Below are 21,017 nucleotides of genomic sequence, written 5' to 3'. Positions count from 1 at the left end.
TCTCTCATGAATAAATAAATAAAATCTTTTTAAAAATAACGCTGTGGTGAACATCCTTTTTTTATGTACATTTTGGGGTATTTGCCATATTTTTCTTAACATGTCTCAAAGTAGAATTGCAGGTTAGAGTATGCACTTGGGGGGGGGCTTTTGATAGAGTGCCATATTGCCCCCCTAAGGAGTGTTCTAAATAATTATCTCTCCAGCCCTATGAGAATATCTGAATAGTGACATTTTCATATATAAAACTGACAGTGTCTTTTTTTTTTAATTTTTATTTATTTATGATAGTCACTCAGAGAGAGAGAGAGAGAGGGGCAGAGACACAGGCAGAGGGAGAAGCAGGCTCCATGCACCAGGAGCCCGACGTGGGATTCGATCCCGGGTCTCCAGGATCGCACCCTGAGCCAAAGGCAGGCGCCAAACCGCTGAGCCACCCAGGGATCCCGACAGTGTCATTTTGATGCAGTCATTTCTAAACTGGACTTCTGAATTTTTTGGTTGTCAGCTTATATTATTCAAATATTATAGCACATTAAGGAAATACCCTTTGCTATTTTTCATCTGTTAGATACTTGCTCTAAGATCAATTGATTTGTGGTTTACTGGTAGTATCTTTGTGTGAGGATTGTCTGTTTTCTGCATCATCTTTCAAAAATTCAGAGTTCGGGCGCCTTGGTGGCTCAGTCAAGTGTCTGCCTCCAACTCAGGTCATGATCTCAGGGCCCTGGGATCAAGCCCCAAGTCAGGCTCCCTGCTCAGTGTGGAGCCTGCTTCTCTCTCTGCATCTGCCGTTCCCCCTGCTTGTGTGTTTTCTCTCTCGCTCACTCTCTCTCTCTCTCTCAAATAAATAAAAATCTTAAAAAAATAATTCAGAGTTGGGTTGTTTTTTTTTAAAAAAACAGAATTTGTGTGGCAGTTTATGCCAGTACTGCAGGATTTGTTTTCCTTGTATTTTAGTTAACTGGAATTCAGGTACAAAGAGGAATTAGGGGAAAGAGGATAGGGCTTATTTCTCTTACTCAAAGCACTCATATTTCTAAAGACTGACCAGTGAGGCCTCGCACAGGGTTCCAGGGAGGGTGGGCCAGAATCTTCTGACAACAGGTCAGTTGGAGGAAATAATCTGATCGAAAGGAAATCAGATGCTAGAGGCAGCCCACAGTCAGTAGACTTTCCATCACAGAAAGAAAGAATAAATTCTGTTTTTGTTATTGCATTCAAGGCAAACCCATACTACTAAGCCCTTCCCCTTGTGAATACATAAAATGTCTCTAGAGGGATTTTCAAGGAACTGGTGTTAGCAGTTGTCTGTGGGGAGCCCAAGTGGGAGGAAGATTTATTTTTCATGGTATACCCATTTGTACTGTGTTTGAATTATTTACTATAATTGTGCTACTTTTTCAAAACATTCTTAAAGCTGGTTATTTCTTATTTATTAAAAAAAAAGATTTTATTTATTCAGCAGAAAGAAAGCACAAGTAGAGGGAACAACAGGCAGAAGAAGAGGGGGAAGCAGGCTCCCCACTGAACAGGGAACCTGACATAGGGCTCGATCCCAGGACCCAAAGATTTTGACCTGAGCCAAAGGCAGATGCTTAACCAACTGAGCCACCCAGATGCCCCTAAGCTAGTTTATTTTTTAAAAGCCTTGCCCACTCGTGGTTATATGAGATGTTAACATTAGAGGAAACTGGGTCAAGAGTATATGGGAATTCTCATAGTATCATTGCAACTCTTCTGTAAATCTGAATTTATTTTAAAATGAAAAGGTTTTTTTTTAAGGGACAGAATGGAGAAAGTATTCTTTTCCTATATAGAATCTTACCCCATGATATAATTTTCTAACGTCTAGTCTTGTCATTTCTTTTAAAGATCTTGCTTTTACCTACTCTGAGTTGTGCTGACCCCTTGATTACTGAATACAATGTCTTAGTCATCTTTCAGTGTTTTTATTGCACTGTTGTTTCTTATTTCCTAATGAACACCAGCTGGCAGACACTTATAAACATTCCTAGCAAATCAAGAGAGAAACATTCCGAATTTATTACTTTTAAGACTTTGACCAAGCTATGTATCTACAAAAAGTACACCAAGCTCAGAACCTTAAACGTTTTTTTTTAAAGAATTTTATTTATTAGAGAGAATGTGTACATGCAGGGGGAGTGGCAGCAGAGGGAAAGGGAGAAGCGGGCTCCCCCCTGAGCTGGGAGCCTGATGTGGGGCTCCATCCCAGGACCCTGGGATCATGACCTGAGCTGGCAGATGCTTAACTGACTGAGCCACCCAGGTGCCCCAGAACCTTAAACTATTAAAGCCATTTTTTCTTAGCTTGTGCTGTTGGTAAAAATGGAGATGAGTCTACATTTTTGGCAGGCCCCATGAATGATTCTGACTCCTTATGAAACTGAGTCCAATAAAAGTCATCTGAGTGCACACGTGTGGTGGTGTGTGCGCTTGTGTGTGTGTATGGCAATAACTTGAAGGATAGAGAGGCTGTGGAGGCAAGGTGATCAGAAGGCTATGACCAGTGTCCAGTGAGGGGAAACGAGGGTCTGAAGTGCCGTACCAGTATAGGGGATAGAGAGAGTCCGTGATCCAGGTGTCTGGATAAGAGTTCCTTTTTCACACCAGGTGGAGAGAGGGAATCAGGAAGCTCTTCTAGTTTCTTGAGGGGTTGACACATGTGAATGAAGGGAAAGAGAGGTTTTGATGGAGTATGTTTCTTGAGGCCCGTAGCTGGTCTTTCTTTCTTTTTTTAAAAAAAATATTTTATTTATTTATTCCTGAGAGAGAGAGAGAGAGAGAGGCAGAGACACAGGCAGAGGGAGAAGCAGGCTCCATGCAGGGAGCCCGACTTGGGACTCGATCCTGGGTCTCCAGGATCAGCCCCTGGGTTGAAGGCGGCGCTAAACTGCTGAGCCACCAGGGCTTCCCATAGCTGGTCTTTCTTGCCTTTAATCCCCAGATGACTCTCCTGTATGTAGGTCATTTACTGAGTGCCTATTGAGTGCCAGGCAGTGGGGACACATAGTCCCTGCTCGCACAGAGAGCGCATTCAAGCAGAGGGTGACAGACTGCACAAAGAAACAAATGCATGTTGAATATGTCAGGAAGATAAGTCCAGAAAGAGAAATGAAGTATGGGAGTGGAAAATGGGTAATGGGAGTCCCGAGGGTGCTGTTTTAGATAGGCTTGTTGGTGAAGACTTTTCTGAGGACCTAACATTTGAGAGAGACATGAATAAGGGATGAGATTAGCCCCGCAGGTGTCTATGGGAAAGGCATTCTGGTCAGGGTGATGGCCCTGAGGGTTAGAGACAGCAAGAAGGCCAGCAAAGCTAGGGCTAAGTCAGGAGGAGTGTGGCGAGTGATGGGGTCAGTACAATCTGGGGATGGCTTATAGGAAAATATATTTGTAACATAGGAGCTTCCTGACCAAGTGAATCTATTCCTGTATAGAGAAAAGGGAATCGGTGGAATATTGTGGAGCTTTGTTTCCTGCTAGCTATGTTGGAAAGCAACACAACATGTAGTGGTGAAAAGAACATTGGTCTAGAAGTGGGAAGCCACAGCTACTATAGCAGTCTTCCTTTTTGCCCCCGTGGTAATTACTTCACTCACTTTGTGACTCATTTCTGGAAGTGCAGAAGGAGTGCCTTGTGGGACTCAGGGGTATTTGGAAGGTGACACTTACAGAGTGTGGGTGAGGCTGGGTCAGTTAAAGCAGGTGCAAAGGTGCTATGACTTGATCTGCCTCAGAGAGAGATTTACAGCTTTCCTCCATTCCAACTATGCTCTCTCTTCTTCCAAGCAGGATTGGTTGCCGTGGTCCCTATTGCTTTTCTCTCTCACATGTGATACACGCGCCTTCTATGTTCCTGGGGTCGCACCAATCAACTTCCACCAGAACGACCCTGTAGAAATCAAGGTAGGTGCATTTCCAGACTGTTGAAGCCTCTATGCTGGGCAGTCTGGCTGGAGGACCCCAGTGAGATGGTCCTGTCTGTCCCATGCTTGCGGAGAACGAAAGCTAGTGCCGGTGACTGGCAAAAAACAGGTTTGCTACATGCTATGCTGCTGGAAGGGGAGTGCCCTCAGGAGCCCATGGTTCCAGGAGCCCTGCCGCTTCATCCCTCTCTCCTCCTCCGCAGGTTTTCCCGTGTGAGTGTGTTCTTGATCTGTGTCCCTCTCTGTCTGGCTCTGGCTCTGGCTCTGGTTCTTTCCATGTCTGTGTTTCTCATTCTCAACCTCACATGTGTCTCTGTTTCTAGTTACATCTATCTGTCTGTCTGTCTGAACCCACTTCCCTATTTCATTGGCTCCATCTTCCTTTCTGTTCCCAGCTTCTCTCCGCATGACTCAGATTGTCTGCTCACGCACAGCCTATTAGGGCCTCTGTTTTCACTTGCAGCTTCTGCCACCAGCTGGATGCTCCAGTTCAAGTTTTCCAGACTGCATCCTGCCGGTCTGAGTGGTAGTATATGAAATGATTTTAAGTAGTTGACAAATTTATCTTCATACCTATTTTCTTTTAATGTATACTAAGAAATATAGCTGCTACTTTAACTCATGATTTTACAGCTGCTTTTGGTTTTCCGTTTTTTGTTTTTGTTTTTGTTTTTAGATTTTATTTATTTATTCATGAGAGAGAGAGAGAAAGGCAGAGACACAGGCAGAGGGAGAAGCAGGCTCCATGCAGGGAGCCCAACGTGGGACTCAATCCCGGGTCTCCAGGATCAGGCTCTGGGCCGAAGGTGTGCTAAACCACTGAGCCACCCGGGCTGTCCCAGTTTTCCATTTTTAATGGTGATATAGTATTAGTTCCTTAAATAAATGTTTTTCCCTAGAAATGAGTCAGATCCAGAGTAGAATCAGTGATACATAGGTAAGGCATACTGGTGCATGAACAATGTAAGGCAAGAGAGAAGCCATCCAACCAGGCACCTTTGCTTTTTTTTAAATATTAATTAATTAATTTATTTATTTATTCATTCATTCATTCATTCATTCATTCATTCATTCATGATAGAGAGACAGAGAGACAGGCAAAGACGCAGGCAGAGGGAGAAGCAGCCTCCATGCGGGGAGCCTGATGCAGGACTCGATCCCGGGACTCCAGGATCACGCCCTGGGCCAAAGGCAGGCGCTAAACCGCCAAGCTATCCAGGGATCCCTGACACCTTTGCTTTTTAAGCTAGATGCCTACCGTGGATCAATCAACTGGCAAAGGTGGAGAAGGAGTCACTTAAAATATGGTTACGGGCAGTGGGCAGGGCTGGCACCTTGATTAATGGCTCTTTAACAGTGCACTGTGTTGGTGGCATTCTTAGAGCCCCAAGCAGGGGGAGGAGTTGGTGGTGGATCTTCTTGGATCTGGTTTCCCAGGACACAAATTCCAAGGCAGAGATACGGTGCCGTTTTACTGGGTAGGCTCACAGGGTCAGCACTTGCGAAGGAGTGAGGGAAGCAGGACTGGACAGAGAAAGACATTGAGCTATACGACAGAGGCCTGTGGGGAGCTCTGGAACTGGAATGGCCAGCCCTTTGGAGTTGTTCCAGATTGAGGCAAGAGGACTGGTTCTCTGTATCCCTCCATGAACCAGCCATTGGATATGGACTGCCACTAGGGAAGGGGTGTAACCTTGCATAAGGGCTCCCAGCCAAAGGGACTCTTCTCTGTCATCACCCAAATATAAACCACTCTTAATGCTTTGGTATTTTTCTGGGTTGGGTTTTGTTTTTTGTTTTTTTTTTTTTCCTGTGCAGTGTTTACAGTATAGCGCCCTTTGCATTCTCTCACCTCAGTAAGTCCCTAACTACTTGACTACCATACTGTTCCTCCCTCTGCAAAGTAATGCGTAGTTGAGATTTTTAAGTAGTCCTTCACATCTTTAGTGATTATGTAAAAAGGGTTAACGAAACATAAAGTTATGAAAATAAATTTTGCTTTTAAAATAAACACACTTTTCTGCCTCGTTATTGTGTTGTTATGAACCATGTCTTTACTGGTCCGTAGAACCAAAGCAGTAAGATTGCATGAAGATCAAGTGTTTATCTTTTCCTGAGCATCGCAGTGTTCAAAAGGAGAAGCAGAATACAGGGTCACAAACACAGATGTGCCATCATGTACATGCCCCTTTGCCACCATATTAGCAAAATTACAAATTGCTACATGTTATGCTTATTTGGGGCATCACATACAAGCAGCTTGTGATTATCCAGTGGGAATTAACCAGTTAAGAGGATAAATATATAAATAATATGTTTGTTTAAAAAAAGAAAGAAAATTGCTAGGAACCAAGTTCTAAAAGAGCTGGGATCTTCTCTGTCCCAATCACTGCTGTGTTACCAGCTCCTAGTACATAGCCTGGCAGGGTGGATAAATATGTCTTACAAATAGCTGTTAAAAAGCATCTGATTTAGGGGCATCTGGATGGCTTTGTCGGTTGATTTTGGCTCAGGCCATCATCTCAGGGTGATTGGTTCGAGCCCTGGATCAGGCTCCATGCTCGGCGTGGAGTATGCTTCCGATTCTTTCTCCTTCTTCCCCTCCCTCTGGTGGCTCAAAATAAATAAATAAATAAAATCTCTTTTAAACAGTGCATTTACCACTAAGCAGTAATTAACAAGGAAACACAGTGTTACATATGTCGCATTATTGTGAGCATATCTCTTTCTCCAGGTCAGACTTGTAACTTTCAGGAGGAGTGATTAAAGTAAAATTTATTGAGGGTTATTTACATACCAGGCATTATTTATGACTCAGATGCCTCCCAAGTACCCTCTGAGGTAGCCACTTGTATTTTTTACAGATTTATTATGTATTTTATAGACAATGAAACCAAGGCCCAGGGAAGTAAACGACCTTGCCCAAGGTCTTGTGGTGAGGAAGAGAGGGTTAATTCTATTTATTTATTTATTTATTTATTTATTTATTTATTTATTTATTTATTTATTTATTTATGATAGGCACACAGTGAGAGAGAGAGAGAGGCAGAGACACAGGCAGAGGGAGAAGCAGGCTCCATGCACCGGGAGCCCGACGTGGGATGCGATCCCGGGTCTCCAGGATCGCGCCCTGGGCCAAAGGCAGGCGCCAAACCGCTGCGCCACCCAGGGATCCCCGAGAGGGTTAATTCTTAACTATTCCATCTCTTAACTTCGGCAGGACCCTTCTAGTGCTTCTGCCAAAAGCCCCTCTCCAGAGCAAAGGTTGTGGCATAGAGAGGAGAGGGTGGCTCTGGCTTCCAGTCCTGCCAGGCTAGGAATGTAAGAGCGTACACTTTGGTTGGAGGTGGGAGGGGTGAAGGGAACATAAAGATGGGACAGTAACTTATTGGCCATTTTGGCACAAGCAGTTCATGAAATGCTTAATAGAAGTCCTCAGTCCCTTAGTCCAACATCTAAAAACCTCAGAAACCCAGTTTTCTAAACTCCTCCTAGACAAGACTTGACCTGAAATGTCTGACTTTATTTATTTATCCCATGTAGAGTATTTTTGCATTTCTGTGCACAAGTAGTCATTAAATATGGGTACTGCCCCAAACCCAGCTGCGGATGTTGTCCATACTGTCCTTTTAAAACCAAATGAATTTGGGATCCCTGGGTGGTGCAGCGGTTTAGCACCTGACTTTAGCCCAGGGCGTGATCCTGGAGACCCCGGATCAAATTCCACGTCCGGCTCCCGGTGCATGGAGCCTGCTTCTCCCTCTGCCTATGTCTCTGCCTCTCTCTCTCTCTGTGTGACTATCATAAAAAAAAAAAAAATTAAAAAATAAATAAGGGATCCCTGGGTGGCGCAGCGGTTTGGCGCCTGCCTTTGGCCCAGGGCGTGATGGGGCCTGGAGACCCGGGATCGAGTCCCACGTCGGGCTTCCGGTGCATGGAGCCTGCTTCTCCCTCTGCCTGTGTCTCTGCCTCTCTCTCTCTCTCTCTCTCTCTCCTCTCTCTCTGTGTGTGTGTGTGACTATCATATATAAATAAAAAAAATTAAAAAAATAATAAAATAAAATAAATCCAAATGAATTTTAAATAAGGATTGTGGACCTGGATTCTAAAAAGCATTTCTACTTTTTTAGATGTTGCATGAGGAATGTTGGTAGTTTCTAAATACCAAAGATAATTTCATTTGCATGTGGACCAGAATTTATTTTTTGCAACATTTTGATCAGTTCTGTTGATCAATGGTTTGGCGTTGCCCATGACTGTCATCGTTTTCAGAGCTATATTTTGTGTGCATGCATCACTTCCTAAACGTTCTCCTTCATGGTCTTCTGAAACCTTGTTTTTAATGGTTGCATAATATTTCATTGAATGAGTATATTATGGCTTATTAAGTGGTGGGGGCTTATACTTCTTTTCCCATTTTTTCCTTTCTTCAGTCATTCAGCAAACATTTAATGAGCGCTACTGTGTACCTGGCTCTGTAGGTCCTTGCCTTCATGGAGCCGCTTAAATTCTAGTGAGGGAGACTGATTTTTTTTAAAAGCAACAGGTAAACAAAATATGTTTTATCAGATATGTTACCTAGGAAACTACATGTGTTGGAATAGAGCAAATTGGGGGGACTCCCTTAGATGAGCTAGTTAGGGAAGGACTTCCAGACGAGGAACCTTAAGCTGGGACGTGAATGTGCGAAGGAGCCAGACAGGCGTGGAGTCAGATGTGGAGAAACAGCAGGCTCAGAACCTGAGGCAGGAGAGAGCTAGACAGGCTCGAGGAACTGCAGGCAGGAGAGCACTGGGGTTATGAGGAAGGAGTGAACCTTTTTATCATTTGGAATTGTTTCCTTAGGAAAGACACCCAGAAGTGAAATTATAGAGTCAAAGGCTCATCAGACCCTCAGTATATATTGAATTTGGTTGTGATCTTAAAATCTATCATGTACTCTAAAACTAATGAAACATTAGATAATTCAGAATTGTTGACCATATGGTACATATTATTCTACAGTTGTAATCTGCTACAGTTAGTTTGCTTATTTGATAATATTACCGAGTGTACCAACGATGTGTGGGTGGCAGGGAGGATTATTGAAACTGCCATCTGGGTTTCTGAACTGAGGAACAACAGCCTCTTTTCTCCCACTAGGCAGTGAAGCTCACCAGCTCTCGAACCCAGCTACCTTATGAATACTACTCGCTGCCCTTCTGCCAGCCCAGCAAAATAACCTACAAGGCAGAGAATCTGGGTAAGTTCTTTCTCACTGTCAGCCTGTCCCAGAGGGGAAGCCACATCTTTACATGGCAATGATAGCAGTTAACCCTGATGTTACTGCATGCTACACATCGTTCTACATAATTTACGTACATATCAGCTTATTCAAGCCCCATAACAACCCTGGGGAGGTAGTTGCTATTTTTATGCCCATTTTAAAGGTCCAGTGACCTACCTCTGGTTATGTTTTTAATTAATGGTTAAACTGAGGTTGGAGTCCACGTAGTCAGACTTCAGAATTTCTGCCCTTGGCTTCTGTTCAGACCATCTCCCTTGATTTCTTGATATTCTAGATTTCCTTTCATGGCTTCTGTTACCTCCTCTGCTTCTACTTAAAAGAGTGAGTGGTTACCTCTGGCCCTGAAGGAAGCAGAGACATCACTGTCTTGCTAAGTGACTGTGCAAGACTTGCCTCAAGTAATGTGTGAAGCACACAGCACAGTGTCTGGCATGTGTGTTCTATAAATAGTAGCCATTTTTATTCTAATTAAAATAATTCTCCATTTGGTAGAATTTCAGGCTTAAAGCAAAAGACATTCAGAAGCCTCTATTCCCGACACAATTATTAGTACTTACCCTATGCCTGTCTCAGTGTTGAGTCCTGGAGATATGAATGTGGAAAGATGCTGTCCTTGACCTCAAGGAACTTCAGAGAATTTCCTCTTAGAGCTTAGGAAGGAGAAAGGAGAAAATTGGTTCTTGAGCAGGCCTCTAAAAGGACTGCCTTCTCTGTCAGAACTACCCATGACTCAGATATTTCCAGAACCTAGCTGACAGGTATATCTATGACCAGGTATTAGGTGTCCCCGCAATCAGCTTAACCAAAAGCAGACAGATCCTCCTATTTCTTCATCTTGCCTTGTACTGTTGTCTCGGAGCATGGGCTGACTTCCACTGACTGTCTGGGCTGCTCCTCTTGCCTGTCACTTACCCTTCTTTTCCCTTTCCATACCATGTTGTCCTCTGGCCACCTTGTCTCTGCCTGAGAAACCTGACTGGCTTTGTCCTCCGGGCCTCTTGCTACCGGGACTCTCGGAACAGCTCCTTCTTTGCCCATGAGCTGGGGTGGATTTGTTGGCCAGCAGGTGGGCTCACCTCACCTCTGTGTGACACTGGGTGACTTTCAGCTCTCTGAGTCTCTGCAGCATCTTCCTTAATTAAGCTGGGGAATGTTCCTGTCTCATAGAAATGGGACCTTCTATGTACGAAAGTATCTCATATTGCCATTTATATCTCATTCTGTCTTTGTGGAGTGCCTGCCTTCACAACCTATGGGCTCTCAGAGTGGAGGGAACATGCTTTACATTCCCCTCTCTCTCCCACTGCAGACCCAGTGTCTGACACAGTAGGATTCAGTCAATGTTAGTATCCTAGGTACTAGGAGTAGATACATCCTGTTGAGGTAGATACATCCTTGATTAAGTACCTTTTAGATGGCAGGCCTTATGCTATATGTTCTCATCATCACCACCGTTAATACTTCAAGGGGCTCTCATTGTGAGCCAGCCGCTGTTCTAGGCACTTCTGTGCTTTATCTTCGTTAATTCTCACAACAGCCCTACAAAGTAGCTCCTCTTACTGTCCCTTTAACATATGTAAGGGAAGTGAAGCAAAAGGAGGTTTAGTTCCTTGCCCTACTCACTCACCAGTATGATTGCTCCTGTTTCATAATAGAGGGAACAGCAGCTCTGAGGGTTTAAAAGACTTGCTCCACAGGTCACCTGGCCAATAGGTAGAGAAATTGACATATTAATCCAGGTGGATTTTTTTACTCTAAAGACAAAATTCTTCCTGTTGTCCAGGCTGCCTTCTCCAGAGAGGTTCATTTGGGCTGTCTGAGGGCTGTGCTCCTAGTGATCACACTGATGGAGATTTGTATCACGGTGTGTGTGGGAGTGTCTGTGATAGATATACTGGAGTACAGCATCGGACTCCCTTAGAGCGTCCACATTTGTAGCTTGTTGCTCCTTTAGCCTGGATGGTTATCTGCTCCAGCCATAAAAAGTTAAAAGGCTGGACCCCTGGGTAGCTCAGTTTGTTAAATGTCTGCTTTTGGCTCAGGTCATGATCCCAGGGTTCTGGGATCGAGCCCCATGTCAGGTTCCCTACTCAGCAGGAGTCTGCTTCTCATTCTTGGTCTTCCTCTGCCTCTCTCTCCACTGATGTTCTCTCTCTTTCTCAAATAAAATTTTAAAAAAAGTTAAAGGGAACATTTGCATATTAGAAATGAGCTGTTCCAGACCAGCATGTCTTTCTTGGTGTAAATTTTAATTGGTGTACATTTGCTTCAACGTGGATGGAACTGGAATGTATTATGCTGAGTGAAGTAAGTCAATCGGAGAAGGACAAACATTGTATGTTCTCATTCATTTGGGGAATATAGATAATAGTGAAAGGGAATATAAGGGAAGGAAGAAGAAATGTGTGGGAAATATCAGAAAGGGAGACAGAACATAAAGACTCCTGACTCTGGGAAAGGAACAAGGGGTGATGGACGGGGTGGAGAGCGGGGTGTGGGGGTGAATGGGTGATGGGCACTGAGGGGGACACTTGACGGGATGAGCACTGTGCGTTATTCTGTATGTTGGCAAATTGAACACCAATAAAAATAAATTTATTATTAAAAAAAAGAAAAAAATTTTAATTGGTGTAAATTTTTTTTTTTAAGATTTCATTTATTTATTCATGAGAGACACACACAGAGAGAGAGAGAGAGAGGCAGAGACACAGGCAGAGGGAGAAGCAGGCTCCATGCAGGGAGCCTGACGTGGGACTCGATCCCGGGTCTCCAGGATCACACCCTGGGCCGAAGGCGGCGCTAAACCGCTGGGCCACCGGGGCTGACCTTTTTTTTTTTTTTTTTAAAGATTTAATTTATTTATTCATGAGAATACACAGAGAGGAGAGAGAGGAGAGAGGCAGAGACACAGGCAGAAGGAGAAGCATGCTCCATGCAGGGAGCTTGACATGGAATTTGATCTTGGGTCTCCAGGATCAGGCCCTGGGCTATAGGCAGCGCTAAACCGCTGAGCCACCAGGGCTGCCCTTGGTGTAAATTTCTAAATACCAAGAAGTGATACCTACTTACTTGGTCTACAACCTCGTTCCTCTCCATACATGTTCTTTCTTTCCTCATGTGAGCTCCTTGTACACTAAAAAAAAAGTGGGCAGTAGGGAATGATGTGGAGGAAGGAGCCCAAGATCTTAGCACTATGACAGTCCCCTCATATGGTCATGGGCAAGTCACCGTCCCTGTCTGGCCCTAGTGTCATCTTCTGGAAAATGAAAAGGGTGACCCAAGAGTCATTTTCACAGCAGACCATGCAGATGTCTTATTGGGATCCTCACTCTCCACTGGCCAATCTATCCTGGGATTCTGTAGACTCAGCTGCATCACTAGGCATCTGAAATGGGGGGTAGAGGAGTCCCTCTTCTCCCCCTCTCCTCAGCAGCCTCATCCACACTTGCCCAGGCTGCGACTTTATGCAGTAGTGGAGCTTGGGCCCTGCCACTGGCTATATGTATGCCAACAGCTCACAGCTTCCATCCATAGCCCTAATCTGTCTTTCAAGCCCCAAATTTGGATATCTAATCACCTGCTTGACATATCCAAATGGTGGAAAAAATGGCTAAGGGTAAATGTGCTCCTCTTCAGTATTCCCACCTAGCACCTCATTATAGAAACCTCAGTCTGTCACCTCCCTTCCCTCATACTTTGTATCAGTCAGCACCAGGTCCCCTAACACTGTTAGAAACCCTTCCTGGGGTTTTCTTGCTCTCTAGATAAAAATTGGACTTCCAGCACAGCCCATGGGCCCCAAGGTCTAGCTCTGGCTCATCATGTGGGCTCACCCAAGGTCACTTTCTCACTTTGCTCTCTGTGCTACAATCACACACGCCTCTCAAGCTCATCATACTTCTCTCACCCCAAGGAGCTTTTGCACATACTGTTCCTGCTGTCTAGAATGTTCTTCGTCTCTCTACATAGTGAATACCCCTCTTCGTTTAGAGCTCACTTCAAACATCATTTCCTCAGAGCAACTTTCCTAGACCTGCTCCCTGTGTCTAGAACAAGTTCCTCTCTTTACGTGATGTAGTCTCCATGAATATGTTTGTTCAGCATTGCATCTTCAGGGCCCAGCACATAACCAGTACCAGGTACCTGCTGGGAATGAGCGAAGGGATGAAAGAAGGAATGGCTGACGAGTCACAGCATGCCATCTCAGGCAGTCCCTCCCAGTAGGCCCGTGTTAGACCCTGGGACTATGCAGGCACTGGTCCCACCTGTTGGTTTTGGTCAGTCTTCAGTCTTCCCATTTCATATCATCCCAGTAGAACTGTTAGAACAGCTTAGAATGAAAGTGCCATTGGTCGTCGTTGCCACTCCCTCACTGTTCCCGCACCTGCTAGTGTGATGCCTCGGAGCAACTCTGAAGCAGTATGCTTGCAGTGGGTATGCTGCAAGTTCGTTAAGTAAGAACATGTTTTGGCTAAAAATCATAGGTGCTGGGTTTTACCTCACTTCCCTCCCTGCCTGAACTGGGATCTGAAGCAGGGAAATCAATGGGAAACATAGTCTGCCCTTAAAAGAGCCTACGAGGTGGCAGAAACTTAATATGGCAGTGCACTGTGCTGTGCAGTCACATCACTGGTGTGTGCAAAGGTGAAGCAGGGATGCTCATGATAAAGATAGTGTATGTTGCCAGCCTGCTCTGCGCCTTGTTCCTCATACTATTATTATCCCCATTGTACAGATACAGAAATTGAGGCTCATTGAGGTTAAGTAACTTACCAAGACTGCTAAGATAGTAAGTGGCAGAACCAGGGCTCACTAGGCAGTCTTGTCTTCACCGTTGCATGACACTGCCTCTACGCAGAGGGAAATCGCTGGAGAGAGTGACGAGCTCCAGAGGTCAGGAAGGGCTTCCTGGAGGGGGAAACAGAAGCTGGGCTTGAAGGGTGAGAATGAACTTCCCAGGAACATAGGCAGGAAGAGGCACTCCGGGCAAAAGAGATGACATGAGGCCCAGAGGCAACTTTGATGTGCCCTGGAGTCTGGTGGTGGTGTCACAAGGGGGCGGAAAGGATGACAGGTGGGAGATGGATGGGCCAGCTCTCTGCAGGTAGCGTAGAGCGCTGAATGCCAGCTGCAGAACTGCCAAGGGCCCCGCGAGTCAGCACTGTGTTTCTGCGGCTCTGCTGACCTCAGCAACCTCAGGGCTGAAGCTCTGAGATCCATGTGTCTCTCTTACGGCAGGAGAGGTGCTGAGAGGGGACCGGATTGTCAACACCCCTTTCCAGGTGCTAATGAACAGCGAAAAGAAGTGTGAGGTTCTATGCAGCCAGACCAACAAGCCAGTGACCCTGACCGTGGAGCAGAGCCGGCTTGTGGCCGAACGGATCACTGAAGACTACTACGTCCACCTGTAAGTTGTCCTCTTCTCCCTGCCAGCCTCGAGTTGGTGTCGGGGAGGGCACTGATGGGAGAGGCAGTCCAGAGGGACTGAGCGGGGCCTTGGGTTTCCAGCATTGCCGACAACTTGCCTGTGGCCACCCGGCTGGAGCTCTACTCCAACCGCGACGGTGATGACAAGAAGAAGGAAAAAGATGTGCAGTTTGAACACGGCTACCGGCTCGGCTTCACGGATGTCAACAAGGTAGAGTGTCTCTGCGTGCTCGAAGGGCTGGGGGCATTTCACTGGTAAGTCATGAGCACCTAGGGCCACAGGGAAGGGGGAAATACTTAGCTCTAGGTTTCTAACAAAAGGTGGGACGGCCAAGACAGTTTTCTCTTTGTGCCCCTGGGTGTGGTCTGTTAGAGTAGCTGCTTTTGGCAGGAAGTGGAAGGCACAATCCCTCAGAAGGAAGATTCCATATTTATAAGATTAAAACAAAACAAAAAAGGATTTCATCAGTATGGAGGAGAGAGAGTGAGGTAGTATAGCAGTCAGGAGTGTGCTGGCTCCCTGGGCATTGGGTCCCACATCCACCAGCTCCTGATTGTTGAGTGCCCTTGAGCCTACCTGTTAACTCTCTGGGCCTCTGATTTCTCATCGGTAAAAAAGATGCAGTGTCCATAGCTGCCCTTTTTGTTATGCAGAGTGAAACAGAAAATTTGTGTCTGCTACTTATAGTGCGCAGCCTCTGAGAAATACGCTAATAATGGCAATGATAGTTAACAGTGATTCTCCTTTCTGATTTTCTAAACTGAACACCTTCTACGTAGGGAATAAAGGAAAATTTGACCTTTTGAGGCATAGGCCCTGCCCTCAAAGGGCTTCTGATCCCAGTGGGGAAGAGAACTGACCATGTAAGACCCTGCATCTTAAGTCCCAGTTGCTATTTGCTGATGGTGCTAGTGCCATGACGATCAAGGCCAGCAGAGTTCAGAGGAGCCTGTTGTACATTCAGGTTGTCATGGAGGAGGTGGGCCTCGGAAAATAGGAAGGCTTGAGTGGAGTGGAGTCAGGGGTGGCATTCTAGCCAGAGTGAATGCCAGGGCCAGAGCTGCTGCGTGGTGACTGTTCATGGGGCAGGGGAGGGCTAGGGGGGGATCAGGTGAACTGGATGTCTGAGAACATGATGGAGGGCCTAAGGGATCCGGGCTTTTATCTAGTAAGCCCCAGGGAGCCCTGGAGGGTTTCTGAGTGGGGAGTGCTGTGAGAGCAGTGTTTTTGGCAGGTGGAAACAGCTGGGTCTACTGGACAAGAGGAAGAATCTGATATCTGGGATGATTTTCTGGTTGTTTCTCGACTACTAGGTATTTTCTCTCCATTGCTGTTTTAGATCTACCTGCACAATCACCTCTCGTTTATCCTTTACTACCACCGGGAGGACCTAGAAGAGGATCAGGAACATACATACCGAGTCGTCCGCTTCGAGGTGATTCCCCAGAGCATCAGGCTGGAGGGTGAGTGGGGAGGTATGGCCAGAGGGGTAGGGCTGGATGGGCCTGGGCTTCCATACCCAGATCTTCTCCCACTTGATTCTGAGATGGTTGATAGGCCACAATGTGGCGTACGGGCCCAGCCAAGGTAGGGTCGCTGCATTCCCCGTGAAAGAAGGTGAGAAGTGAGAGGAGAGCTGACATCAGTTATGTCCTGGCTTGGCACCTTCCCGGTTTACTGCCTCTCGCAATCCCTGAAAGTGTGTGGTGATTATAGACAAGGAACCAGAGGCTCAGAGAGGTTGGTGACTTGGCTAGGCCTCTCATGAGAGCCAGCCAGCTTACCCTTGGCTGAAGAGCAAGGTGAAGGGATACAGACAGGGCAGTCAGGCAGCTGCTTTCTGTTTCCTCTTTCTCTGACTAAGTCATTGGCACAGACTAGAGTTGGCCCAGGGTCAATAGATGTGCAAGAATCTGAGAGCCTAGCCCTACGGGCCAAAAGGGAGCTGGTTTGGCTTCTCATCTGTCTGCCCTTTCTCCCCCCAGGGCACATTTCAACTTAGCAGGCTTGGCCTTTGTCCACAGTATTGGTGGGTTTCTGGCCTTTTTTTTTTTTAAGCTGTGGAACCTAGTTTTGTTTTCTTTTCTTTTTTTTTTTTTTTTTAAGATTTTTTATTTATCTATTAGAGACAGAGACAGAGAGAGAGAGAGAGAGAGAGAGAGAGAGAGAGAGAGAGAGAGGCAGAGACACAGGCAGAGGGAGAAGCAGGCTCCATGCAGGGAGCCCAATGCGGGACTCGATCCTGGGTTTTCAAGATCATGCCCTGGGCTGAAGGCAGCACTAAACCACTAAGCCACTGGGACTGCCCCTAGTTTTCAAACAAAATCATACCCAGAAATCTCATAATAAGACATAGGTCTTGTGCTTTCAGAGCAGTATACTGCTCTCTGTCTGATGAATGTCATGAACACAGCCTTATGTTTCTTGCCTGATGATTTTGACATCATCTCTCCCTTCAACTATTTCCTAGAATTTAGAGACTCCGTCTCCTTTTCTCACCATTTTCTCTCCAGCACAGTACTGGGCACATAGTAGGTGCACATTATATGGTTGTTGGTTGAATGGATGAACAGGTAACAGGATGAATAAATGAAGAAAGAAGCATCTGGGTGATTGAATTGCTGAAATGCCAGGACTTTGGGGACTGCATGAATGAGTAAACTCATGATAGCATGAGTCGGTGGTGTTTTTTCCTCAGTGGAGCTGATTGAGTGAATATATGAATGTTTGAATTGAGCAAAGAGAGACTGATTAAATGTGGGACTCAGACCCCCTCCTGCACACCCAGCAGCTCCAAAGGCTCTTAGGATGGTCTGGGGAGGAAGTACTACAACTGTGTTGCCTGTACTCAGACCCTGGGTTCCAGCAGCAGGCCGCCTCTGAGGGCACCCACCCCCACCGCCAAACAGCCTTTGGGTAGAGGCACTGGCCCCCACAGGAGCACGCTGAGTCTCTGTCTCTCACAGACATCAAAGCAGATGAGAAGAGTTCATGCACCCTGCCTGAGGGTACCAACTCCTCGCCCCAAGAAATTGATCCCACCAAGGAGAACCAACTGTACTTCACCTACTCTGTACACTGGGAGGTGAGAAGGGGCTGGAGCCCATGGCAGGGGCGGGAAGTTCTGGTCTGGCAGGAGCTGTCTAGGAAGAATCCTGACTCTTAGGTGCTTCTTTCCCACTTTCCCTCCCTCCACTCCAGGAAAGTGACATCAAATGGGCATCTCGCTGGGATACTTATCTGACCATGAGTGATGTGCAGATTCACTGGTTTTCTATCATTAACTCTGTTGTGGTGGTCTTCTTCCTGTCAGGTGAGAGATTGATGGGATGGGAGGGGGAGTGGACAAGAGGGTGAGGGATGAAGGTCTGAGGTATCATATGACTCAAGGGGGACTTCTAGGGTGCTCTTGGGGCCGAGTACAGGTCAAAAACAGACATCAAGGCTCTTGTACTAGGCATCAGGCATGCAAAGGTGAATAAGATTCAGTCTCTACTTTGAGAAGCTCCCTAGGGAAAGATGGATATATCTCTTCATGGACACCTTCACCAATTCATTAAACAAGATTTCGTTGTTAACTATCCCATACAAGTGCTATGCCACATCCTAGGGATATGGTGTTGAGCAAACCCAGCCCAGTCTGTGCCCTCACGAAATCTGTTCTGGTGGTGGGAGAGAGAAAAAAGCAAAGAAGTGGTTGAGTCCAGATAGTGATAAGTGCAAAGGAGCAGATAAACAGGTGACCAGATACACAGCCATTGAGAAAGGATGAAGGCTGCTTTAAAGAAGACCTCTGTGAGTGAGGAGGAGCCACCATTCAGAGACCCAAGGAGAGACTAGTCCAGCCAGGGCCATGGCCCTGCAGTGGGACAAGCTTGGGGAGAAGCTGGCTTGCAAGCCAAGGGGAGGGTCATGGGCAGAGGTGGAGTGAAACCAATCATTTCAGTATCAGATGGGAAGTAAAGATAATACTAGCCACTTTTTATTAAATGTTTACTGAGGGCCCAGCCACTATGTTAATAAGTACTTTACAGACCTGTTAATCCGTCAAGATCCACGAGCTTTAAGTTAGCTGAGGTCATACAACCCATTGTCTTAACATTTACTGTGCTGCCTGGAGAGGAAACAGGGTGATGTGGAGGTACACATGGGGGGGGGGGCTCTGAACCATTGGGGGTTGTTGAAGGCAAAGATGCCTGGGATAAGTCTTGAAGTAGGAGTGGGAGTTAGGGCAGAGTGGGGCATTGCAGGCAAAGGGAACAGGAAACAGCCCCAGTGGAGGTATGGAGGCTGTGAACTGATGACAAAAGTAGCAAGCAAGCAGGGGCAGCGAGGTAAGCCTTGGGTGGATGTGAGGCTGCAGAGGTCAGGGGGGCCCAGACACCGAGCCGCTGTGGTGCTATTCTCCCTGGAATAAAAAACGATATGTCCTTTGGCTATCCGTATGCATCCCAGTGGCTCTTTCCTTCCCCTACCAGGGGAGTGACCCTCCGTGTGCCCCTCTCTGGATAGCTGGGGTGGAGCTCTGTTCAGCAGAAGTCCCAAGGCAGCTGCACAGCCAGTTCCCACTGGAGGAAGCCATGCACGCCAGCCATCCCCCAGCAAAACTCCAAGCCCAGGAGGGCATGTAGCCCAGGAGACTGCACCAGCAGTGCTAACGCCTCTTCCTCCCCACCCGTCTTTTTCAGGCATCTTGAGCATGATCATCATTCGGACCCTCCGGAAGGACATTGCCAACTATAACAAGGAGGATGACATTGTACGAGGTCTTGGCTGGGGAGGGATGGACTTGGGGAGGGAGGGCAGACTAGCAGTAGGGTTCTGGGCTACCAGACTGGGGGACAGGGTGGTTGTGGTGGTGGTGATGGTGTTGGTGATGTATGTGTGTTTCATAGTTTGAAAAGGAAAAAAAAAATGTTTAATGACCCAAAATGATAGAGATAAGCATTGTTCTAATTTCTAAACATAAAAGCAATAGCAGAAATCACAAAAAGAAAACTTAATGAATACATTAAAAATTTGAAAACTAGGGGCACCAGTTGGCTCAGTCATGGAGCCTGCATCTCTTAATCTCTGGGTCGTGAGTTGAAGCCCTATATTAGGTATGGGAACTACTTAAAAAAAAAAAACCTAAAAACTGTTCTGCATGTCAGAATATATAGCTAAAACAGAAAAGTGCCAGAGATTACTTATAACAAACTTGAAAAAGGTTGTAGTTAAGAGAGCTGGTTTTAAAAAGCCCCCAAATCTCTAATTTGAGAATGAACAAAAAATTTACTAAGAACTATACGTGGCTAATAAACATGTGAAAAACCATTTTTATCTCGGGGATAACCACTCTCCCCTCCCAAAGGACAGATTCAAACAATTATGAGAAGACAATTTTGGACCTTCAAATGAATCCAAGTGTGTTTTCATATAGTACTCATTGTCAGCAAGGTTTATGTGACCTAAGGCCCTGGGCATGCCACCCATGCAAGTGTAAATTGGTAGTTTTCTGAAAAGTTATGAATTGGCTGTACATACCACTACTGTCAAATAGTTAACTTGCTTTGACCCAGTAATTCTTCTGGAATTTTCAAAGGAAAACATCAAAACCACAAGGACTCCAGAAATATTTCTTACAACTTTATGTATGTTTTAAATAAACTGAATGTAGCCTGGTATTCCATAATAATGGATGTTACGGTAGAGTTGTGCAATGGACAATTGTACAGATATTAAAATACCAATTGCAAAGAGTACTTATTAGAAATGAGGAAATGCTCTTGATCAAACATCATTTGAAAAATAACAAAGTATGCAGTAAAAACACTCTGGTTCCAATTTTAGTATTTAAAAATTATATATACATATGCACATAAACATACACAATGCCAGGGGTATAAATTACTGTCTTTTCTATGTCTTTTGGTTTTTTTTTTTTAATTTTTGAATGTTTACTTATGAGTTTTAGATCTTTTGTTCAGTATTTCCAGATTTTTAAACAATTTTCTACTATAACCATTTATTGCCTTTTGTTCATTTGAATATCATGCCAAATGCCATAATTTTTTTCACTTTTTTATTACATAAAAGCACATACTGGGATCCCTGGGTGGCACAGCGGTTTGGCGCCTGCCTTTGGCCCAGGGCGCGATCCTGGAGACCTGGGATCGAATCCCACATCGGGCTCCCGGTGCATGGAGCCTGCTTCTCCCTCTGCCTGTGTCTCTGCGCCTCTCTCTCTCTCTCTCTCTCTGTGTGACTATCATAAATGAATAAAAAAATTAAAAAAAAATTTAAAAAGCACATATTACTTTTATAATCAGTTAAAAAATTGCTTCTGAATCTTACCACTCAGATACTCTCA

The 21,017-nt window shown here is 45.6% G+C and overlaps 1 protein-coding gene across 1 annotated transcript in view; it reads left to right on the top strand.

Moving 5' to 3' along the window:
- The window catches only part of TM9SF4 (transmembrane 9 superfamily member 4), a 52,704-nt gene that overhangs the window by 17,540 nt on the left and 14,147 nt on the right, over nucleotides 1–21,017 (top strand). Inside the window, exons 2-9 of the mRNA XM_055302205.1 lie at nucleotides 3,817–3,930; nucleotides 9,093–9,192; nucleotides 14,476–14,644; nucleotides 14,746–14,875; nucleotides 16,005–16,128; nucleotides 17,632–17,750; nucleotides 17,867–17,978; nucleotides 19,354–19,424. Of these exons, the coding sequence (XP_055158180.1) occupies nucleotides 3,817–3,930; nucleotides 9,093–9,192; nucleotides 14,476–14,644; nucleotides 14,746–14,875; nucleotides 16,005–16,128; nucleotides 17,632–17,750; nucleotides 17,867–17,978; nucleotides 19,354–19,424 (939 nt within the window). The remainder of the gene's footprint in view (nucleotides 1–3,816; nucleotides 3,931–9,092; nucleotides 9,193–14,475; nucleotides 14,645–14,745; nucleotides 14,876–16,004; nucleotides 16,129–17,631; nucleotides 17,751–17,866; nucleotides 17,979–19,353; nucleotides 19,425–21,017) is intronic.

Source organism: Nyctereutes procyonoides, unplaced genomic scaffold (assembly GCF_905146905.1).
Source record: "Nyctereutes procyonoides isolate TBG_1078 unplaced genomic scaffold, NYPRO_anot_genome, whole genome shotgun sequence".
Taxonomy (NCBI): domain Eukaryota; kingdom Metazoa; phylum Chordata; class Mammalia; order Carnivora; family Canidae; genus Nyctereutes; species Nyctereutes procyonoides.
The sequence above is the reverse complement of the archived record's forward strand: the minus strand, read 5'-3'. Positions and strand labels throughout refer to the sequence as shown.